Source organism: Crocodylus siamensis, chromosome 1 (genome assembly GCF_052110815.1).
Source record: "Crocodylus siamensis isolate JL-2025a chromosome 1, ASM5211081v1, whole genome shotgun sequence".
Lineage (NCBI taxonomy): Eukaryota > Metazoa > Chordata > Crocodylia > Crocodylidae > Crocodylus > Crocodylus siamensis.
In genome coordinates, this window is record NC_143395.1 from 290,233,194 (window position 1) to 290,257,020 (window position 23,827).

Consider the following 23,827-nt stretch of genomic DNA (forward strand, 5'->3'; position numbering starts at 1 on the left):
TCTGTTGCAAAGAATGCGTGGTCACTTAAGCTGCCTAAGAGTAGGGGGAATACATTTTGTAGAGTACAGATTAGAATAGAAATTTGAAGTATGCTTTTGGAAACTTTGATTTAATCTCCCCTGCCTATACAGCTGATTAAACTGTGACCTTGAGGGGCAAATTCGTGGCAATTTTAGCTAGAATATCAGGCATGTCATGAGAAATGCATGTTATGGTTATGCCTCTGAAAGAGCAAGTGAACACATCTTCAGCATGGTTGTCTCTGCTACTACCCAGTGTCCAAGAGTGCTTTGATAGGTCAGAAGCTCATAGCATCTCTTCTACTTCTCCCTCTAGCACAAGCCAGTCCAGCTTCAAACTGTGTAATGGAAAGGAGTAGAAGCCTGATCTCTGGTTTTGTTGGAGAAATTAAAGATGGCAACCTATTAAATGCATGCAAAATAATATGAGCACTTGGAAGAGATGGTCACTAGGACCCAGCCACCAGTGTCGTTTCTCCCTGTGGCAACACAGAGAAAGCTCCTGCTGCCAAAACCCCGTGTCTGCAGGTTGGATCAAATGGCTCCCTGGGCTGGGTACAGCTTGCAGGGTGTAGGCTAATGACTTGTGGTCTGTGACTTTTGAATGGTGACAGTCAAATCTTGTGAGATTGTGCTGCGCCTTAGGAAAACTCTGAGATGTTGCTGTACAAGTACTGGAACTGTTATAAGTAATTCCTGTAATGAAACTGAGTTTTTACAGAAATGATCTGGGTCTCCTCCCATCATGTGTGTTATCTCCAGAAAACATTTCCTGTTTGCCTCTAGTGTAGGCAAGCAGACTCTTCAAACCCTGTGTGTAATTAAAATTCATAGTGCAGATTTGGCAAGAGAGAGCTTTAGGTTTTTAGCCTGTCTTCCCAAGGAGTGTAGGCTTAAGGACAGCTTTATGGAAATCGGGGGAATTGTACCCACTTCAAACCACAGTTAATTCTGAACCTAACTTTAACTTGTAGGGATTCTGGAGTCTAATATTGTGTCTGCTCAAAAACTAAAACGTCTCAGTCAGACTGAGACAGGTAGTACATTATCCTACCATCTGGCTTGTCCACTATAGCCTTTTGCAGTGGCCAATGTAGCAGAGAGATTGTCCTGCCCACTTGCCCTTTGCTAAGCAGTTGGAGTACATTGGAACTAACAGTTTTAAGGGGGCAAGATTTACTAGTTGAACAAATGACAAAAAGAGTATTTTCTACCATATTTCTCAGACAGCTTTAGAAATATTTTTATGAAATGTAAATCCTGTCTCCTTTGGTTTGCCTGTAGGAAGATAGTGACTTAGATCATGGGTTACATTTTTCAATAGTGATCTAGGGGGCAGTCAGTAAAGAGTATTTTGTTGACAGCACTGATACTTGTATACTGGATTAAACACAAAACAAAAAGACATTTTGTTTTTCAGAAAACCAGGGCCTTGAGGGCATTTTATTGGTTGCAGGATCTAATAGAGTTGAACTGTTATAATATGCTGCCTCTGACCTTAAATGAGGAAAAAATGCTTATGATTAGCCACATATCAGTAACTGCATCTAGTTTCAAATGTCGGTGAGGTGCAAGTCTTTCACTATCAAAGCTAGAAAGTATAAATATTTACCAGTTACTTAAAATTTAGCACTGGAGGAGTTTTATTTAGGAAATGAGTGGGAGGGAGTTTAACCAAAAGTCATGTTTTAACCACGTGACCTCTCATCTTTTGAATGCAGTTTCTGTTTAGGTGATATTGTGGCATTGCATGCAGTTCTGTACAAGAAGGTGCTGAGGCACTGCAGCAGGTGTGAACTGTGAGCACTATTAATCGAATGTTTGAATCAATAGTTTTTATAGTGGGAGATGATTAGCAGGGATCCTGGCTTTGTCTAATTAAAAAAAAAAATCCCCAATTTTTTGGTTAAAAGAAAAAAGTAACCCCAAATCCATATTTTTCCATGATCAAAATGAAATGCATATATAGAGGCGTTTCATTTTGATCACAGGGGAAAAAATGTGGATTTGGGGTTACTACTTTAACCTGGAAATTGGGGGGAGGAAGGGTGTTTGTTTGTTTGGGTTTTTTTATTGGAGAAAACCAGGATTCCTGGTGATGAGTCTAAAATTATAGAAGCAGAGAAGGGTATTCTCATGGTCATGTTGTATGAATTATTGCATCTGTTCTGGCATAACAGTATTACTGGTGTAGGCGGTCAGTGTAACACTTGCATTTTGCCACAGTGTAATGTCTTTGCACAATACACTTTTCAGAAGTGTTGCGTTATTTCCTTTTAAAATAAGTTTTAATGTTAATACTAGTCATTAATATTAGTATTTAAATAACAGTCCTACAGAAAACACTTTATCTTCAAAGTACTGTACAAATGTTCATATAGTCAACAAAACTATTTTTAAATACTGTCTTTTTTTAAAGATGTCTAGAAACCATATGAAGGACAGATGATCCCATGGTCTGTGTGGAATATCACAATTCCAGTGAGGCTGACTCCTTTAGTTTACTGATTTCTCACTGTTCCAGTAATTGTTGGCGAGTGGACAATTTGGAAAGAGAATATTGTGAAATGTCAGGAGCCTATCTTGCTCAAACTTAAGTGCTAGAGTTCATCAACTTTAGTCTTATGAAATAGTAATTTATTGTGCAGGTGGCACTGAATTCAAGGAAAAAGAGTACACTGTGTATAAAAATGGCAGAAGCTTGTCCCAGGTAATATACTCTTCAGAGTTCTGCAGGCTTTGTGACTGCTGTTTAATAAAACATTTTATAGTAACTTGTCACTGAGCTTAATTCACCATGGATTTGTGTGGAGAAAATTCTAGAGAAGCAACTGATGAATTGGTACACATTAAATCGGCATCAGTAAATGGGAAACTTACATTATTGGCTATCTGCTCTTTTTGGACATTTGAAGCCAAAGATGTTCTCTGATACTTATGCCTTCTGGCAGGGGACCCTGGATAGTTGAGGTACCTCCTGTGAGCCAGGTTGACCCCGGGTACACCCCCATCCCTTCACTATTGAGCCAGGCTGGGCTGGGGTAGAGCAGCTGCTGAGTGCTGGTGTGGCACGGCACAGACTGGGCTGGGGTTAGGGCCAGGGTAGCTGCTGAAAAAGGCACCAAATGCCATAGACTTGACTAGGGAAGGTTGGGCAGAGCTGAGCTGCCTAACCCACCCTAATGTGACTCAACCTGCAGTGCCTGGGGGTCTGTGCCCCAGCGGCCGAGGCAGCTGCTCCCCCTTGCTGTGTGCAGCAGAGTCCTGCCTTTCCCAAGGCTGGGTCCATTCAGTCCCATGGCCACAGGTGAGTGGTAGGAGGAGCATGGTGGGGGTAGGCATGTGCTCTCCCTGAGTTTGGCCCCTGACTCAGCACCCTTCAGGATGGGGCAGTTTTTTTGACATGCAGGCCAGTGCCCTGCTCCCCCCCGTCCCACCACTAAGCTGTGGCACAGAAGTATAGGAGTGGATATGGGGCTTTCGGGCTGCCCTGGGCCCACCTACAAATTGTGACACCCCCCCCCCCCCCCCCCCCAGATTCAGGAGGCACCAGTCACCCCTGCACATGGCCCTGCCCTGGGCAGAGGGAGGAGAGCAGGGAGCCTGGGCCAGAGACCACCCAGCTACGAGCAGCCAGGCAAGCTCTGGCAACTGTCCCCAGGCTGGGGTTATAGGCCAGGGGCTGAAGGGCTCTGCACAGCCAGTCACAGGCACTGCTAAGCTAGCCCTGTCTGCTGCAACTAGTACAGGCACTTTTACATGTGCTCTATGAATGGGGAGGGGTGGTGCTTTAATTGGAGCTGCTCTCAGAACCACTCTAAAGTGTTGCTATGTTTCCTGTATCGGCTTCCCTACACTTAGAAAGGGTGCTAAATATACTAAGTATTGGTTATTGGATTGGTATTGACCGATATGGTTGGTTAATAATAATTGGCTACTGGTATTGGCCAAGAGGATCTTTTATTGATGGAATTTTCTAGGGGTGCATTTGATCTAGTGAAACTTGCATACCTGCTTCCATGGGTAGAATTTGGCCCATTGAAATCTGAAGTGCTATGCACCGGACACTGAAATTAGATCTACAAAATGACTTTTAATTAGGTTAAATAAAGATTAAGAATAGATAGTGGACAAGAGCCACCTTGATTTCATTGGAGCTACACAGGGCTGAAAAGCTTGATAGATGTTGATACCTTCTGTACTTGAACTGTTGGGGCTGTAGTGATAGAGCACAGTATTTCTATTGCAACTCAGAAGCTGAAATGTTGAACTTTGACCTCTTACAGGTTGGTTTAATCCATCCCTAGTGTTAACTTGATGGTTCAAACTATGCAAAGTTCTGCTATTTCTCTTGTGAGGGCATGTTTACAAACTGAGATCTGTGACTGATGCTGTTAGTTACTGCTAGGCTTCCTTCTAACTGTTATCATGACTGCATTTTTTTTTCTGCCAGGGACAAAGCTGGAGGCTATGGAATCCAAGCCCTTGGTGGAATGTTAGTGGAATACGTTCACGGAGACTTTTTAAATGTGGTGGGATTTCCTCTGAATCACTTCTGCAAAAAGTTAGTAGAGCTGTACTATCCACCTCCCAAACATACTATACATCATATAAAGCATGACTCTATCCCGTCTGTAGAGACTTTTGAGAACCTAAGTGATGAGGAGAATGATTCTTCAAGTCCCCTACAGTATAAAGGTGCTATCAAATTGGACAGAAGTAAAACACACTCTTCAGGAGGTGTTTGCAGCCCTGGAAGCAGTAATATCATCAAGCCTAATTGCATGGTGCCTGTGGAAAATCAGAATGGAGTGATGGAAAATCCAGATAAATTCCCATCTAAAATTTTAGAACTTCTGGATGGATTTAGAGCTTCAAAGGTAAACCAGTCTTATATACTCTTTTTAGCATTAAAATATTAATTCATATTACTAATTTTTAATACATATACAGGTTCTAACAATAAAAGCTGTGGAAACTACTAAATGGCATGAGAAAAGAGGCTTTCAAAAATAAAACATTGGCAAATACCCTGGCATATTAGGCCAGCTCTTTGATATACCTATGTGTATGTTGCTCTATCTACACCAGTGTCACAGGCTGCACTATTTGTATTTACATAGTGCACATTCCAGTGGGAAGCTGTTTAATACAGGAGGGGCCTCAGGACTGACTTGTATGCATCTGATCCAGCAGGCAAAAGACGTATTACGCGGAGAGAAGCTGAGGGGCATTTTAAAGTGCCTGTAGGGAATGTGGATACACTCGGTCTCTGTGTCTCCGCATCAAACTTAGTACTTCCAGGTGTTTATATATAGCTTTGGGAGTGCCAGGCGGGCTTTAATTACAGTGGCTCCAACAGCTGTTCTAAAGTGCCCAGAGCATCTCATGTATCAGAGTCCCTGTGCTTCAAAATGGTGAGGTTTAGAGGAATCACCCCTGCCACCATTTTGAAACATGGGGATGATGATACAGGAGGTTGCTGGAGCATGGTAATTGCCACACTCAATCAAGTTGACTCTGACACACTGGAATTCCAGCGTGTTGGAGCAGCCTCCCAGCTAATGTATAGGCACCCTCCATTGTGAGGTACTAGGAAAATGCACATTAACTGAAGAGCATGCTCCTATACACGTGCGGAAAGTCTGTTCTGATGTGCTGTAATTACAGCACATTGGAGCGGACTCAACTGAGTCTGCTGGAGCATGGTAACTCTTTGAGAAGATCCTCAAGGAGCACATCTGTGATGGGCTGGCTTCAGGGATGATGCTCAAGGGCAACCAGCACAGTTTCATTAGGGGCAGGTCATGTCAGAACAACCTAATTGCCTTTTATGATCAGGTCACAAAGGCAATGGATGCAGGTGTTGCTGTGAACGTAGTCTTTCTAGACTTCAGCAAGGCCTTTGACACTGTCTCCCACCCTATCCTCATTTAAAAAAAATAGGTGACTGGCATTGATGCCTACACAGTCAGATGGATTGCAGATTGGCTCAAGGGTCATACGCAGAGGGCAGTGGTGGATGGGTCATATTTGACCTGGGGGGAAGTGGGCAGTGGAGTCCTCCAGGGCTCGGTCCTTGGACCTGCGCTGTTCCATTTCTTCATCAGCGATCCAGACGATGGGGTGAAAAGCAACCTGTTTAAACTTGCTGATGATACCAAAATTTGGGGTGAAGTGAGCATGCTAGTAGGGAGGGAAAGATCGCAACAAGATCTGCAAGGTTACAGGAGTGGGCTGACGAACAGGATGCGTTTCAATACTGACAAGCGCAGGGTGCTGCACTTGGGCATTAGAAACCAGCAGCACACTTATAGAATGGGAAACTCCCTTCCTTCTTGAGAGCACGGAGGCAGAAAGGGATCTTGGAGTCATTGACTCCAAGATGAACATGGGCCGACAGTGCGAGGTCATGGTTGGCAGGGCTAACCAGACCTTGTTGTGCATCCACAGGTGCATCTCAAGTAGAGCCAGGGAGATGATCCTCCCCTTCTGTGTGATGCTGGTCAGGCCACAGCTGGAGTACTGCATCCAGTTCTGTGTGCCCCATTTCAGGGGGGATGTGGACAACATTGAAAGGGTTCAGAGGAAGGCCACCCACATGATCCGGGGACTACAGGGCAGACCCTACCATGAAAGACTGTGGGACCTAAACCTGTTCAGCCTTCACAAGAGAAAGCTGAGGGGGGACCTGGTGACTGTATAAACTCACTAGGGGGGACCAGAAGGGTTTGGGGGAGACACTTTCCGTTAGTGCCCCCTGGCATGACAAGGAACAATGGACACAAGTTATTAGAGAGTAGATTTAGATTAGACATCCGCAAGAACTACTTTGCAGTTGGTTCCAGATGCTAGCCGCCCTAACATCCAAGGGAAGTGGTGCTGGCTCCTACCCTGGGGGGTTTTAAGAAGAGGCTTGATGCCTACCTGGCTGAACTCATTTGAGTCCAGTTTTTCTTCCACCCAGGTGGGGGGTCAGACTTGAAGATCTACAAGGTCCCTTCCGACCCTACTTCTATGATTCTATGCTGCAGCAGATTTGAGCATCACATGTATTGGTATCCCCACACTGAAAAATAGAAGTACTTTAACTAAAGCTTGAAGTGTCCCTATGCCACTTTTCAGTGCAGGGATACTGATACATGTGACACTCTGGATGCTTTAATTAGCACAGCTCTCAGAACAGCACTAATTAAAGCATGTGTCCTGTTCCTCTTCCTCCTCCTCCCCACCTGCCTTTGTGGAGCACAGCTATAAACACAAATGGTTTTTAGGTGAGGCTTAATGCACAGTAGCTAATAAGCATTAAAATAGGCTAAATAATATGGGTTTTATAGTGATGCTTTATGCACGTTAAAATGCAGATATAAATGCACCCTTCATTGTGAAGTACTAGAAAACAGTGCATTAACATACTAAAATATTAGCGTTATTTTGCTCACTAGCAAACGCACACTTCCTTTTACAATGCTTTAATGCACATTAAAATAAGCTACTGGATATTGAAGACATGTAGATATGCCCTCTGTGAGGCTGTTGACTTCTTCATTTAATAGCTTTTCATAGAATCTTAGAAAATTAGAGGGATGTGGACAACATGGAGAGGGTCCAGAGGAGGGCCACTCACACAATCAGGGGACAGCAGGGCGTGCCCTACGAGGAGAGGCTATGGGACCTGAACCTGTTCAGCCTCCACAAGAGAAGGCTGAGGGGGGATCTAGTGGCCTGTTACAAACTAGTTGCAGGGGACCAGCAGGCACTGGGGGAGTCCCTGTTTCCCTGAGCACTACCAGGAGTGACTAGAAATAACAATCGCAAGCTGGTAGAGGGTAGATTTAAGCTAGACATCAGGAGGCACTACTTTACTGTCAGGGCGGCTAGGATCTGGAACCAGCTTCCCAGAGAAGTGGTGCTAGCTCTTACCCTGGGGGTCTTTAAGAGGAGGCTTAGACAAACATCTTGCTGGGGTCGTTTGACCCCAGTACTCTTTCCTGCCATGGCAGGGGGTCGGACTTGATGATCTGCTCAGGTCCCTTCAGACCCTACTAACTATGAAACTAGCACATTTAAATTTGAGAAAATTGCAATGCTTGGCTTAAACTTTGTTCTTGAATTCCCACTGATTTTAGATGTACCAGTACAGTTTACTTTACAACCATGGAAAAAATAGAATCAGGAGGGGACAGGGGCATACCAGAAGTAAGTTAATTGCGTAACTTTTCAAACTGATGACTAGTTGCGTTTGCTGGGAAGAGATCCAAAGCCCTTCACAAAATGTCTGCTTTATTTAGCAGTAATCAAAATCTTAACTAAGGCAACTTTTAAACCTTGTGAGAAATATAATAGGTATGTCAATAGTGACTGCATAGTTGAGATCTGTTGTGATTTTTTTTTTTTGTACTTAAAGCACAGCTTAAATCCTGCTTTCACAGTACAATTATTTGACTTGAATTTCCCTGTCTGGCACAGTAACACTTCTTATAGGGTAATCAAGACAACTATACCTTAGTGACCTAATAATTAACTTTGGCTGAAGAAATATTTTTAAATTGCCCATTTTTAATGTGTATTTTAAAATGTATGTAGCGCCCATCATACTCTACTTCAGTCCTTCATCCATTAATGTTTCTCCTGTAGCCTTTTCTAAGAAACTCCTTTATCTCCATGTTTTTGTTTTCTATTTATTTGTTACTGAAACATTGTCTTGTGAGGTGATGATTAAAGTGCCATAACTCGTTGCCACATTCTTCATGAAGACATGCAGGTAGCATAGCACAAGCCAAATTCACTTTCACTAATAGTCTTGTGACTGGAAACAGGTAGATGAAAAATACTGAATTGCTGCCAAGTCTCTTGTTTTAAAAGGTAGAATAGTGGAGGACCATGAAAGAAGAGAGATGGGTTGATGATGATGATATGATTAGATCATCACAGGTAGAAGAACAAAATTGTCTAGAGATGTGAATAGAGAGCTACAATTGTGACATCTGCAGCTGTTAAAAATGGCAGAGGGGGTTCCTCTCCAAATGCAGAGAGACTGGAGTAGGTTGAGCACTTGAAATACCAGGGTCAGAGGAGGGGCAAGCTGAAGCGCTCTGGGTCAAGATACAAGGGGCTGTGGGGAGAGAGACCCAACCTCTCTATTAAATGAAAAGAGAGACCCAACCTAGTATAGAACCCCCCCCCCCCAACCAAGAGGAGGAGCAGGACAGGGAATTTTCAGGCCGGCTTGCAGAGGCACTTATGGCAAGGGATGTAGTTGTCATGGGTGATTTAAATCACCCAGACATCTGCTGGGAGAAACAGTCAGCCAGGTCAGAAACCTCCGTTCCAGGAGGTTTCTGACCGAGATACGGGACCTCCACTTAATTCAGGAGGTGCACAGTCCCACCAGAGGAAATGGCCTGTTGGACCTGGTCCTGGCCAGAGGCGACAACCTATAAGGGGCCTCCAGGTTCTTGACCACCTGAGTGATAGCGATCATCGCTTGCTGGAACTCGCCATCCAACGCAGGGTGTCGAGGGCGTGCAGCAAGGCGGTAGCCCTAGACTTGAAGAGGGCCAACTTCAACAAGTTGAGGAGATTAGTGGGAGAGGCGCTGGGGTTCCCGAGAGCAGGGGAACTCAGTGCCCAAGATGAGTGGTCATGTCTTTAAAGAGACAATACTCAGGGCCCAAGGGGTGACCATCCCAACAAGAAGCAAGGGGGGCAGGAGTGCCCGAAAGCCCCCCTGGCTCACCAAGGGTGTCCGGGAATGCCTGATTTGCCAAAAAGGCAGCGTACAACTGGTGCAAGGGGGGTGCTGTCTCCGAAGAGTATACCTCCTCTGCTTGGGCCTGTAGGGGGGCTGTCAGGAAAGCTAAGGTGGACATAGAGCTAGGACTAGCATCCAAAATCAAAGATGATAAAATTCCTTTTTCAAATATATAGGGAGGATGAAGAAAGCACCGGGAAATGTGTGGCCCCTGCAAGATCCTCTGGGCAATCAGGTCTGCTTTCTCCTCTGGCGCTACCACCACTTTAACCAGTTCTTCACCTCCGTTTTCTTGTGCAGGGACCAGGACTTCCCCACTGTGATGCAAGACTGACTTGAGGGGAACGCCTCCAGGCCTCAGGTTGGGGAGGACTGGGTTAGAGAGCTTCTGGAGGGGCTGGATGTGTTCAGATCAGCGGATCCAGATGCTCTCCACCTCAGGGTGTTGAGGGAGCTAGCAGGGGTTATTGCAGGGCCCTTGGCATGGCTTTACAAGCGCTCGTGGTGCTCAGGCCAGGTGCCAGATGATTGGAAAATAGCCATCATGGTCCCCATCTTTAAAAAAAGGGAGGAGGGAGGACCCGGGCAACTATAGGCCTGACAGTCTTACCTCAGTCCTAGGGAAACTCCTCTGAGAGTTTCATCAAGGAGCACATCTGCGACGGACCGGCCTCAGGGATGATGCTCGAGGGCAACCAGCACGGTTTCATTAGGGGCAGGTCACGTCAGACCAACCTGATTGCCTTTTTATGATCAGGTTACAAAAGCATTGGATGATGGTGTTGCCGTGGATGTAGTCTTTCTGGACTTCAGCAAGGCCTTTGACACTGTCTCGAACCCCATCTTCATTTTAAAAAAACTAGGCAACTGTGGCATTGATGCCTACACAGTCAGACGGATTGCAGTTTGGCTGAAGGGTCATACTCAGAGGGTGGTGGTGGACGGGTCATATTTGACCGGGGGAGAAATAGGCAGTGGAGTCCCCCAGGACTCGGTCCTTGAGCCTGCGCTGTTCAATTTCTTTATCAGCGATTTGGATGATGGGGTGAAAAGCAACCTGTTTAAATTTGCTGATGATACCAAAATTTGGGGTGAGGTGAGCACGCTAGTAGGGAGGGAAAGACTGCAGCAAGACCTGGATAAGTTACAGGGACGGGCTAACGAAAACAGGATGTGTTTCAATATTGACAAGTGCAGGGTGCTGCACTTGGGCAGTAGTAACCAGCAGCACACTTATGGGAAACGCCCTTCTTGAGAGCACAGAGGCAGAAAGGGATCTTGGAATCATTTATTGTCCCCAAGATGAATATGGGCCAACAATGCAAGGTCACGGTTGGCAGGGCTAACCTGATCTTGAGATGCACCTGTGGATGCACGACAAGTAGGGCCAAGGAGGTGATCCTCCCCCTCTGTGACACTGGTCAGGCCACAGCTGGAGTAGTGTCCAGTTCAGTGTGCCCCACTTCAGGAGGGATGTGGACAACATGGAGAGGGTCCAGAGGAGGGCCACCCGCATGATCTGGGGACAGCAGGGCAGACCCTACAATGAGAGACTGCGGAACCTGAACCTGTTCAGCCTTCACAAGAGAAAGCTGAGGGGGGACCTGGTGACTGTCTATAAACTCACTAGGGGGGACCAGAAGGGTTTGGGGGAGACACAGTTTCCTCTTGCGCCCCCTGGCATGACCAGGAATAATGTCCATAAGTTGTTGGAGAATGGGTTTAGATTAGACATCTGTAAGAACTACTTCACAGTTAGAGGGGCTAGGATCTGGAACCAACTTCCAAGGGAAGTGATGCTGGCTCCTACCCTGGGAGTCTTTAAGAAGAGGCTGGATGCCTACCTGGCTAGAGTCATTTGAGCCCACTTTTTTTTTTTTTTTTTTTTCCTGCCCAGGCAGGGGCTGGGACTTGATGTTCTACATGGTCCCTTCTGATCCTACTTCTGTGATTCTATGATAGACCCAGTAAATAACACCTCAGTAGAGCAGCTAAATATCAGGCCCCATGGCTCCCAATGGGTCTAGAATTCTGTTGGCAGGGGGAGTGGTGGCAGTGTTTAATTGCTGTTTTCCCTGCTGCTGAACCCACAGGGAGCCCTGCAGGCCAGATCTTGCTTGTGCATGTTGGGTTAGTGTGCAGGGTCACTTCATAGCCTGATCTGAGTGTGCAAGGCTGGGCCAGGATGCAGGGTTGCTCTGCAGCCTGATAATACCTGCAGACTAGCCATGTGAACTGATGCCATGCTGGATCCAGCCTATGGCCCAGCCCTGTACCACTTGTCAGGCACCACGGGCCAGATAGGTTGAGCACCGCAGAATTAGAGTTAGTATAGAGTTGGGCTCATCCCAGCAGCTCTAGCGAATCCAGCTAGGTATGAAGAAGCCAAGGCATCGCTGATTTCTAAAATAAACCATTTTTCAGCATCTTATTGTATTAATGCCAGGCATTGATATTAAAGAAACAGTATCTTAAGTTTTCCACTTTCGGATTAACATGTTACAGAAGATGCTGTGTATTTGCTTTATTTTGTGTATGGCTAGCAGGAGGTAATATTCCAAATTTTCAACAAAACTCGAGTTACATTTGAGGTCATCAGGAAAGTTTATATCTAGAGAGAAGCTGAGATGCATAAATGATGGAATATATTGGAGTTTGGCCTCGCAGGGACCATTACTAATTGTCAAGTGTGGGGAGAAGGAAAGGTGTCTGCAGCCACTCATGGTTTGATGTCGCTGTGGATGTCATGTTTCCCAAGGCTGTGAGAAGATTTGGCAATATGGAGAAAGATGGTTTTGCCTCCACTTTTTTCTATCTGCAAGATGGAGAAAATATTGTGAAGATTAAAGCATCAAAGTGTTTTGATAATATCTCTTATTACTATCTCTTCCAACTGTAGAACTGGTCTAGGTAAGCTTTACAGGCAGAAAGAAGGTCCACCAAGAGATTGAAATATCCTTGCTCCTTGCATATTCTTTGGACTTATCACAGCCACAACATTCGTACTCCTTTGGAAAATTAAAAAAGTATGGTGATGTTAACATTAACAGTTATTCTATAGCAAATTGCATGACTTCTTAATCACTACATTTTAAGTCCATTTTCATGATTCGGTCTGAAATCGAGGTGGGATGAAACATGGTGGAATGAGGAAAATCAAGGGGAAAATCAAAAGTTATGTAGCAATGATGGTATAGGTTGTACTGGTGCAGGAGTAACTCTACATCAAAAATTGCCTTGAATCAAATAGGTAAGCTTTTTAAAAAAAATGATAAAATGCATACCATAGAATTTCTGTGGATAGGAATGTTGTATTTTCAATAAAAAAGAAGTACATCTGAGGATATGCTGTTGACTCCCACGCCCCCCCAGGGTGGTGGCGGTGGCGGCAGCAGCAGCAGCCAATTAGAAATACTAAGGGAGTTGAGAGGCTGCTAAATTTTAAAAAAAGAAACCAAAAAACCCTACAGTAGTAACTGATCGCTTCAAACCACAAGCAGACTGGGTCAATCTCTCCTCATACCGGGAGGTGGAGACCACGTTTCTTAACATTATAAAAGACTGCTTTCTGGAATAATTAGTCCTGGAGACTACAAGAGGAAAGTCCATTCTTGACCTATTCCTAACTAGTGCACAGGATTTTATGCAAGGGGTAAGTGTTACTGAGCTGCTTTGCAATAGTAACCACAGTGCAATTGGGACTGATGCCTGTGTAGGATGGGAGATGAGAAGGAAAGGCTACTATCATAATTTCCCTTTGAAATTGGGGAAGCTAATTAGAGGTTAAAAGAAGCCTGTAATTTGGTGAAGAACTCTTAAGCAAGTGCCCATGCTGCTTGTGAATGCTCTGTTGGATGCATGGAGCAATACATACCATAAATAAAAAGGTGGACCAAAATAACGCTGGTATAATTCAATGGCAGAATTGCAGAGGCAATAACTGGACAAAAGGCTTCCTTCAAAAAAATGGAAGTCAAATCCTAATACAGAAAATAAAAAAGTATAAACTCTGGTAAATCAAAAGCAGAATTGAGGAACAACTTGTCAGAGCCACAAAAAGTAACAATAAAAATGTCTTTAAGTACATTAGAAGCTAAAGAGCTGGTAGGGACTCATTTGAGCCTTTGAATAATCAGGGTATAAAAGGAGCACTAAAAGATGGGAGGAACACGGGGGAGAAACTAAATGCATTCTTTGCATCTGTCTTTGCTATAGAAGATGTTAGAGAGATTCCTTGCCAGATTCACTCCTCTAAGGATTGAGTTAGTGTAGCTGATCCAAGTGGAAGTTTGAGTAGATGAGGTTGTAGAGGAAACTAATAAACTAAATGGGGGCATTCACACATGCAAGCATATGCGCTTGCAGCAGCTCAAATAGAAGTGGTACAAATTTGAGCCAGGGTGCTTTGCTTCAGTGTATGCGTCTGGACATGCACTTTGGTGTGGGGCAAAATAACCCTGCTTGGCTGGATCAGCAAGCCAGGGGAAGTTGGGGCCTGGAGCCAGCACCTGTGCTGTCACCAGCAGTATAAAAACCTGCTTTGTCCTGGTTCCATCGGAACAAAAAGCTGCCCTGACAAGTAGCTCAGGGCTACGCGCTCTCAGGAGCTTCTGGGGCCTAGCCAATTGGTACCTGGGGACACTACGCCTTGTGCCAGCTGGACTGACGAAGCAGCTCTGAGAGCTCCCTGCACCCTCTACCCACTGCAGCAGTCTTGGGGGGGGGGGGCTGTGACCTGCTGTGCACCTGCCAGACCCGGATGAGGCATCTGCCCCTCTGGGCCAGTGGGCTGTGACTACAAAGTTAGTTTTCATGCGGCACTACTGTGTGTGCCCCCTCCCCAGCCATCTGGGCAGCTATCACTCAAAAGATGCTCCCAGTGTGGCAGCCTGCTTTGAACTACCAAAGCACATCCTCCTGGCCCCAGGAGGTCAGCTACTTCCAGCTGGGTCCAAGGTGCCAGCTCTGAGCAGGCTCTTCTTCCTGCGTCCTGGCACTTGCCTTCCTAGCAGGAATTTTGATGTTCTCTATTTGAAAACTGAACAATCCCTGATTTTAAAAAAAATCCCAGAGTCACTCTGTAAAATACCCTGAAATCCATGTTCTCCACAATTAAAACAAAAGACCACTATATATAGAGAGAAGAGAGAGAGAGACAGATCAGTAGGGCAATGTTTTATTGATATTTCTATAGCATTAAAGCAGTTTGGAAGATGTACCAGTGTTTCTATCATCATAATAAAATTGATTCTAAATACCTATGTTTTGCTGCCACAGCCCCCCAACAGGAGTTACAGTCCCCCCACAGGGGCCACATGTCCCCTGCAGGGCCCATGTGCCCCACCCCCACTTGTTCCCCCAGACTCCCAGATTGCTGCCCTGCCTGGTCCCATCCTCTGCTGGCTCCTATACCCCGATGGCTGCCCCACCTGCTCCCCCAGACCCTCAATGGCTGCTCCACCTGGCCCCATTTCTTGCTTGCACTCCCAGGTCCCCTGATGGCTGCCCCTGCCCCAGCTTCCTGGTACTTAAAAAAAAATAAATAAAAGCCTTACATTTGCCTCACAGTAGCAGGGGCTGTGAGGACTGGGGCCTTGTGGCAGAGCCCCAACCGCGCAGCCACCTGGCACCCATGTTGTCACTGCCCCATCCCGTGAGCCCTGCCGCAGGGCTATGAAGTGTTGGGCAGCTGGGGCTGCTGCGACTGTCACCCAGCCGTATGCTGGGGGCGGGGAAGGGGGCTTTGCCACATGACCCCAGTGACCCTGATGGCAGTTGTTACTGCCGGTGAGTGTGGGGTTTTTTTTCTTTTTTCTTTTAATAGCTGGGATGCTGGGGCCAGGCAGGACAGTGATTGGGGGCCAGATGAGGGATGGGGCCAGGCAGAGCAGTGATTGGGAAGCTGGGGGAGCGGGTGGGGGGATGGGGTCAGGGAGCTGGGGGAGTGGGCGGAGCTAACAGGGGTCCCTCCACGGTACCCTCCTCCCTTCTCCAGTCTCCCTCCCTCCCCCCTTCTCACTTACTGGCAGGAACCCAGGTCCAGCTCCCTGTGACTGGCATGCTGCCTGTCCTGCACGGGCAGGCAGTGTGCTTCAGCACCAGGGCGAGGGCCAACCAGAGAGACGCTCTGGCTGGCTACCAGAGCGTCTCTGGAAGACCAAGCCTCTGGTTGCCTCAGGGCATGGTCTGGGACTGTGCCCTGCCCCACTTCTTTTCTCCATGGTTTTTTTGACCCCTGGATATCCAGGGGTTTATTTGCAACGCGAGTTACATTTTTCATTCCAGCATGTGTCTCTTGCAGCATCTCAGAGGGCTATGAGATGCTGCAAAATGCACGTCTGTGCTCATGTGGATGGACCCAATAGTAGGAAATTAGCAAGACCTGGTGGCCTTCACCCTAAGGTCCTCAGGAACTCACACAGGAGCTTGGCAGTTTCGAAACTGTAGTAGGCAATCTGTCACTAAACATGGCCTTGGTACCAGAGGACTGGAGGATTGCCATTGTGACAAAAAGGGCTGTAAGGGAACCCCAGGGAACTTCAGGCTTGTGAGTCTAAATTTTATTCCTGGAAATTTGGTAGAAACAAGAAGAAAAAGAAAAAAGAATTGTTTGGTACATGGATAAAAATGACTTGTTGGAGGAATCAGGATGGCTCTTGTCAAAGGGAAATCATGCTTCACCAACCTTCTGGAGTTCTTTGAGGGTGTCAGTAAGCAGGTGGACTTCCAAAAAGCCTTTGACAAAGGTTCCCCATCAAAGGCTCTTAATGAAGTTTTAGTCGTGAGATTACAGGGAAAATCTGCTCATGGATTAGGAATTGGTTTAAGGATAGAGAGCAAAGACTGAATATAAATGGTCAATTTGCAGGATGTAATGAAGTAGTGGGGTTCTCCAGGGGTCAGTGTTGGGACTGGTGCTGTTTAACATATAAAGTGTCTGGAAAAGGGGGTGAATAGTGATGTGGCCAAATCTGCAGATGACATGCGTTCAAAGAGACTAAGGTGGACTGTGAGGAACTACTGAAGGATCTTGCACTATTGAGTGAATGAGCAACTAAATGATAGATAAAATTTAATGTAGAAAAGGGATGCACATACGCAAAAATAACCAAACATGTTTGGAGCATGTTGGAGAGATTTTTTTGAAGACTCTGCCTTATTTAAACTTAATTCTTTCTGCTTGATTTTCTTATATAAAATATTGTTTCTTTTCTCTCTCTTGATTATATTGACCTTTTCCTATTGTTTTAATTATCCCAATGCCATTCATCAAAGCTCCTGTGTTTTCATGGAATTTAAATTCAGCTATAAAGTTGTACATTGTGCTTACTATGAAAATTCTCTACTTTGCTGAGTTTATACAGTTTAAGCATTAAGGTTTTCCAGATGCAGCAGCGACGTGTTGTCTTAGAAAATTAGTATGGAATAAATGTAACTATTTAAATAGATTGGGGCGTATTTCCTAGATATTAGGGGAGGTATTTTCACTGAGAAATAATCCAGATTAAATTTGACTTTGACCTAAAGGTAGACTCAAGCAAGTTTTAGAATATCGAATTCCTTAGAGTATTGTTTTTGCTTTTACTTGGGGATTTAACTCAGTGATTTCTGTAAGGTCTACATCTCCGAACTGGACCAAACCTGTGTGTTTCTCTGGCAAATTTTAGTTTTAAATTTAACTTATTAATACTTTTTCATATACACAGGCTTTGTTTGTGGCCTCTAAGCTCAAAGTGTTCGATCTTTTGAAGAATAAAGGTGTACTGCAGGCTGTGGATGTTGCAAATACAATAAATGCCTCTGTGTGTGGAACAGAAAGACTGCTTGATGCTTGTGCTGCTCTTGGATTGCTGGAGAAAACCCTTCAAGGTAACTTAAATAAAACCAATTCATGTGTGGGGGACAGAGAAATGGAAGAAGGATTAGTTCATATTTAATTATCTAAAGTTTCAAGTTATGCGCGATTCTGGAAAAATTATACTTAAAGTTTGCCATTTATCACTTGATTGTTTACTGTTTGTTGCTGGGTAGATTGGGCAGAACCCTAAAAAAACATACAACAGTGCTGTATTGTCACAAGAAGGGACCTGAATGACCTAGGTGGCATTGTGCATCTGTTTTTCCCCCTCTGGTTTTGTTAGTTAATTCACTTCTGCCAGTAGTTCCTATTTGCAGGGTCTTTTGCTTAGTTCTAGTTTTAGTTAGCACTTTCATTCTCACTTTTTATCAACATTAACAACCTCTTAGCCTCTCTTCCATAATCCGCTTCAACCATCTCTGTTTTGTCTGTGTAAATAGTTGTCCACTGCATGAGTGTTAATACCTATTCCTCAGGGTTGCATAAGGTTTCATTACTAGAATTTGTAAAACGGGGAGCTAAATTCTGCTGAATGTGACCTTAGTAAAAAAAATAATTATTTAAATAGGATGGATGCAAGTGAGGGAAGAATTTCAGACTCTGCCATCTTATAGTTAGCAACTAAGTTCAGCAGTTATAAATTGCTAGTGTTTAAGAAACAAACAGGCAGTGTTTAAAAGATCTGCCTTAAAATTATGCAGTGCAAAGTTAAATTTTTGCATACACATTGCCTTGGTGGTAAACCTGGAAAAGATTTCCCACAAAGGAGACACCTGAGAACCTTCTCAGCTGTTTCTTTTTTGTAGGAAAAATGAAAAAGAAAGTCCTAAGGTAAAATGCTGATCACAAGAAGCTTAACTGTGAATGAATAAATCACATAATGGAAAAAGGAGGAGGAAGAACCTCCAAAGGCAAGTGCTCTACCTCTAGCTATCTTTACTGTAGAGCTGCACAAAAACAACTTATGAGGTTTTGATGTTAATGAACTGAGAAAATTCTGCCCAGCTCTGGCTCAGCTCCGGCTGCCTTCCATCAGCTGCACCCACAGGGGCTTCTCATCGTACTGCGTGAACAGAGTGGGTAGAAGGCAGCTGAGAGCTGGAGCCGGACCTCCATGCGCTGGGTGGAAGCCACGAGCTAAAGCTTCCCCTGTCGCCCACGGCCTGGAGCAGCACAGCAGCAGTAGTAGTGGGACAGGGACCAGCCACTGGGGACACGGAGAAGCTGACCGGACCTGGCAGGGCTGTTCTGTTCCCTTCACCACCAGCTGTGGCTCGTGTGGCCCCACATAGTGCTGTTCAGGGCAGGGGGAGCTTCAGCCCCTTGGCTTCTACCCAGTGTATGGAACTCCAGCTTCAGATCTCCGCTGAACTCTATCTGCTCTGCCTGCGTGATAGGCAGGCCCTGTGGGTGGGTGCAGTGGGTTAAAGGCAGTCGGGGCTAGAGCTGGAACTCCGTGCCCTGGGTAGAAGTTGCTGGGCTGAAATTTCCGACCCATACGCCCAGCATGGTGCATGCGGGAGGGCAGCAGCAGCAGTGGAGCAGCTAGAGGCAGGGGGGCCACAACAACCCACCTGGGCCCTGGCCAGCCCTCAGCTTGTAATGCAGCCACAGCTGCCAGGTACTGCACAGGGCAGGGGGTGTTGCAGCGGCTGTAGCAGGCAGCTGCCGGGCTTGGGGCTCACTGGCACCTCCGGGCAGCCCCCTAGTCGGCTAGCCCATGCCTGTGCTGCCAGGCCAGTTTATCACAGAGCCGCAGCCACTAGGAAGGGCCCTGTCTAGCGGCTGTGGCCCTGTGACATCTCTGCCCATCTTGGGCACAGAGAGGTGGGAGCAATCTGGCCAGTCATCCCCTGTGGCCCCAACCCGAGCCACAGCCTGTTGTGAAGGGCCCAGCCCTGTGGCCCAGTCCAGGCTGGGCCCCTGCCTCCACTCAGCAGCACCACCCAGCTCAGCTCCACAGCCCCAGCTGCAGCCACTGGTGAGGCACGAAGATGGGGGAGACATGCCGCCTGGTTCTGGCTAAGCTTCCTTCCCTGCCACTGGCGTGGGGAGTGGGGGAAATGGTTGATGAGGGCTGCTGTGCTGCTCCGTGGGCCAGGGTTGCTGGTGAGCCCAGAGACAGAGGGGGAGATTTAAATCCACCTCCCTCTCCCCATTTGCTTGAGGCTGCAGACAGGGAACCTCACAGCGTCTGCTATACCCTGGCCAGGAAGACCCTGGCTGCTATACCCTTGTGGGAGAGGGGAGGGAGGGGTGAATAAGCTGCTCCCTTTGCCTTAGGGGGCCACGCTGGCTGATGTCTGGCCATTTCCTCTCCCCTGCTTTGGCTACAGAGCCAAGGGGTAGGGCCAGCCCTCCTCTCTGGAGCAGGCAGTATAGCCCAGTTCAGGGCTGAAAAGCATGCTGGGATGCTAGGGAACTGTGGTTTAACCTAAACCAGGAAGGGTTCAGGGACAGCAATTGCATAAACCGGTTTGACCCAAGTCAGTTAAGTTGGATATTACATCCAACCAGGTTTACCAGTTTCAGCCATTTTGAAACTGATTTATGTGAACTGAACTTACGTTCTTTTACAAGTTTAAGACAGTTTCTGATCACTTAAACTGTACCTTCTGTCCCTAACCTTTGTGAACAAGTATGTCAAGGTTACAAAATGTAAATGGGCAGAAATCCATGAGTAACAGGTATGAGGAGGAGGAATTTAAGTTGCAGTAGCTGAGTGCTTGGGATACCAGCCCAGAAAGCAGGAGGGCTGGGCTTCTAGACATCTCTCAGGGGTGGGGTCTTGGCCTATGCTGTCCTGACCGGCCAGTGGCGAGAAGCAGTAGTAGTGGGCATGGTTGGGAGCACCAGCCCATCTGGCACCTGACCTACATTGATTTGACCCGTGGCTCCAAAACCTTGATGACTGCTGGCCTAACTAGTAGTGTGCTAGTTCATGCATTGTGCTGGCAATTTAGAGGTTCAGGTTCAAACCTTCCTGTAAGGTGCGGCCTATAACAGGGCATTCACCTAGGCAGGAAAAGACTCATAACCACTCAGCTTTGAGGACTAAAATATGAGAGACGCCCCCAACCCTCTTTTCCATGCCTGGCCAGTGCATAGCTCACAACTGCTTAAGACTATCCTACCCCCAACCCTGATTAGGACTTTTGAATGCTATAGTTGCTTGGATAGTATTTGATGCTCACTGGGTTTCAAAATCTTCATGAAAAAAGGAGTGATCTTGAAATGAAAATATCCTGGGAACACATTAAGGACCAGAACAGAAGCCCACCACAGTAATAAGTAGAGGTGCACTGATGCATCAGTCCACACCATATTGGCACTGATAAAAGGAAAATTGACATTATTCGCAATCGGCTTTTTCTGGCTGATGTGGCTGATAAACTCGACGATTAAATTCTATGTACACGCATGCAGCCACAACATGCACACAGCCAAGAATGCAGCCCAGCAATATGGAGAGCAGCATCTGGTCGTTAAATTTGTGGGGGGGAAGGCGTATGGAAGAAGGAGAGGGTGTGGGGGGCAGATCGAGTCCCCTGCAGTGAGGGGAGGGAGTGAGCAAGGGGCAGGGATGGGCACTTTCAAGCTGGCAGGGCTTGTCCAGGGGGCATGGGGAGGGAAGGGGAATGGCTCCTGTTGCTTCACACACCCCTGAGGGAGGCATGGGGGCCATGTGTCCCCAGATCTGTGGGTAGGGCAAGGGTGGGCTGCCACTGCAGGCTCGGGGCTTTTTCCAGCAGGGGGGTTGGGTTGGGGCTGCGTTCAGGGCAGGTGAGTGGTGGCGGCGTTAGAGGTGGGCTACAGACACCCCAAAATTTGCTGTAGCCCTCCCAAACCCTATGCTTCCTGCACCATCACCACTCACCCTGATCATAGCCCTGGCCCAACACATAGATCCAGGGGAGCATGTGCCCCCAGTGCCTCCCCCAGGGGTGCATGTAGAGACAGGAGCCACTCCCTGCCTCCCCGCATCCCTCTGGATAAGCCGGTCATGGCTTTGTCCTGCCCCATCCCATCTCAGCTGGGCAGTGCCTAATTCTGCCCTAGCCCCAGCTCCACTCCCTTCTTCACCATGGGGGCCTCAATTTGCTTCCCTTCACCCTTTCCCTCAGCCCCATCCCCCCATCAGACCTACCATCCAGACGCTGCTCTGGGCAGCATATCAGTAATCTGATCGGTATTGGCTGATATTGCTTGTTAATAATTGGCCATCAGTATTGGCCTAAAAAAATCTTTATCAGTGCACCCCTTGTAATAAGTCTGAATTCATTAAATCTGTAACACAAAATGGTATCTTGAATGCAAATGACTGTTTTGTGTTTGAACTTGCTGCAATTTAGATAACATTTCAATGAAAATCAAATGTATGCTTTACACTGTATCAGTCTTTTTTTTTTTTCACTTTGATTATGCAAATCAGGAGGCAGGTCTTCAGCTGAAATGGATAGATCTGCATAGCTCTTGGAGTCAGTGGAGCTGTGCCAACTTATACCAGCTGAAAATTGGATTTTTTTTTTTAGTTAAATGTTTAGCATCATAAACGAATTGTAAGGGGTTTTTGTTTTGTTTTGTTCCCTTCCTGTTAAGGTTACAGTAATACAGATTCAGCAAACATATATCTGGCATCAGACAGTGAGGACTCACTTCATGGCTACATTATCCACTCAAATGACCATCTTTGGCCTCTCTTTACACATCTGGAATCTGCTGTTAAAGAGGGAACCATGCAGAACTATCGGGCTTTTGGGAAAAAATCCGAGAACTTATTTCAGGTAATGAAGGCTTGGGTGTTTATTTTATGTTTATGCCATCTGTGCACTAATCAAAGTAATTTTAAGTCCAGGAAATCAGAGCACCCCAAAAACTGGATTGAGAATGTAGAATGAGCATGTCATAATTGAGTAGGACTCTTAGAATATTATTTCCTGGTCTTTTTAAACTTGGGCACAAAAAATGGATGTCGTTATATAGTTACCAAAAACAATGGCTAATATAGATATACTGCTGCTTTGCCAAAAGTCTGTTATGCAAAATTCCGGTCCTTCGCTTAGATGAAATATTTCACCATTTATGTAATGTTATTCAGCCAACATTTGACCTTTACTCTGCTTCTGAGGTCAGAATCAGCTTTGATTTGCATATATACTCTTCTCTGATTTTTATCTGTGTTGATAAACTTACTTTGCATTGATTCTAGAAGACTTATGGATTTCTGTGCTTCAGCTGTTTCTCAAGTGTGCGTTCCATTCCCATTTCATTTATACTATACTAGCCAACTGCCTGTCAAGAATGATGTGGGGGGGGAACAGAGCCCCGTGTCTGCTCCCACCCCCCCCATCTGGGTCCGGTCCCCCATTCCATCCTGCCACTGGTCCCATTCTTTGGGGGGTGGGGGCAGGGAAGGATGCAGCATGTCCATCCCCAACCCCCACTTCTCGTTTGGTGCTTGTTCCTGTTGCTCCTCCTCCCCCCTGCTGCACTCTGTACGGGCCCATTTCCTGCCCCACCTTAACCCCCTACTGTCTCAGGTGGCTGGGGGGATGGAGAAGCCAGTGCTACTGGCCTTGTCCCCCCGCGCCGTTTCTTCCATAGCTGCCACCTCAGGTCTGCTTCGGAGCTCAGCCACCATTAAGGGGAGGCGCACATGGAAACCAAGCCCCGTGTCTGACCCCGACCCCATTTCCTCTCTGGTTGTGGCGGAATGAGCCCTCTCCTCCCACCCTCCCCATCTGCCACTTCAGGGCCGGTCTGCTCTCTCCACCCTTTTTCGTCACCTTGTAGTGGGGGAGCAAGGCCAGCTCCTCCCGTGTCCTTGTTGTCATGGCAGTGCTCTACTGTGGAGTCTCCTGTCCCAATGCTCTTAGAGCACTCTGATTGGCTATTTTAGCCAGCCAGTAAGAGTGTGAATAAAGAGTTATGGACAGACTGACAGACTAAGGCTTTTATAATATAAGAATTTACTTGGATCAAAAATGAGGGGTTTTTTTGCCCCATCAGAATGGCAGGAGATGTGGGAGAAAGCCCCTCAGATTGAATTTGAGTACAAGGTTATAGGGGGAGAGGCAGCATGCAGCTTCTGGGGGCCTAACTTCAGCTCCAAACCTGGGTCGGGTCCACAAAAGGAATTCCAGCAGCTGCCTACCCCCTAACCCCCAACCTTGTACTTGAATCCAAGATAAGAG

General features: G+C 46.4%; 1 protein-coding gene across 2 annotated transcripts in view; it reads left to right on the forward strand.

Annotated features, from left to right (window-relative positions):
• Positions 1-23,827, forward strand: part of ASMTL (acetylserotonin O-methyltransferase like) — a 56,358-nt gene that overhangs the window by 19,638 nt on the left and 12,893 nt on the right. For both annotated transcript variants that reach the window (XM_090064369.1, XM_090064379.1), the window contains exons 7-9: positions 4,475-4,901; positions 17,482-17,644; positions 22,233-22,417. In XM_090064369.1, the coding sequence (XP_089920495.1) occupies positions 4,475-4,901; positions 17,482-17,644; positions 22,233-22,417 (775 nt within the window). The remainder of the gene's footprint in view (positions 1-4,474; positions 4,902-17,481; positions 17,645-22,232; positions 22,418-23,827) is intronic.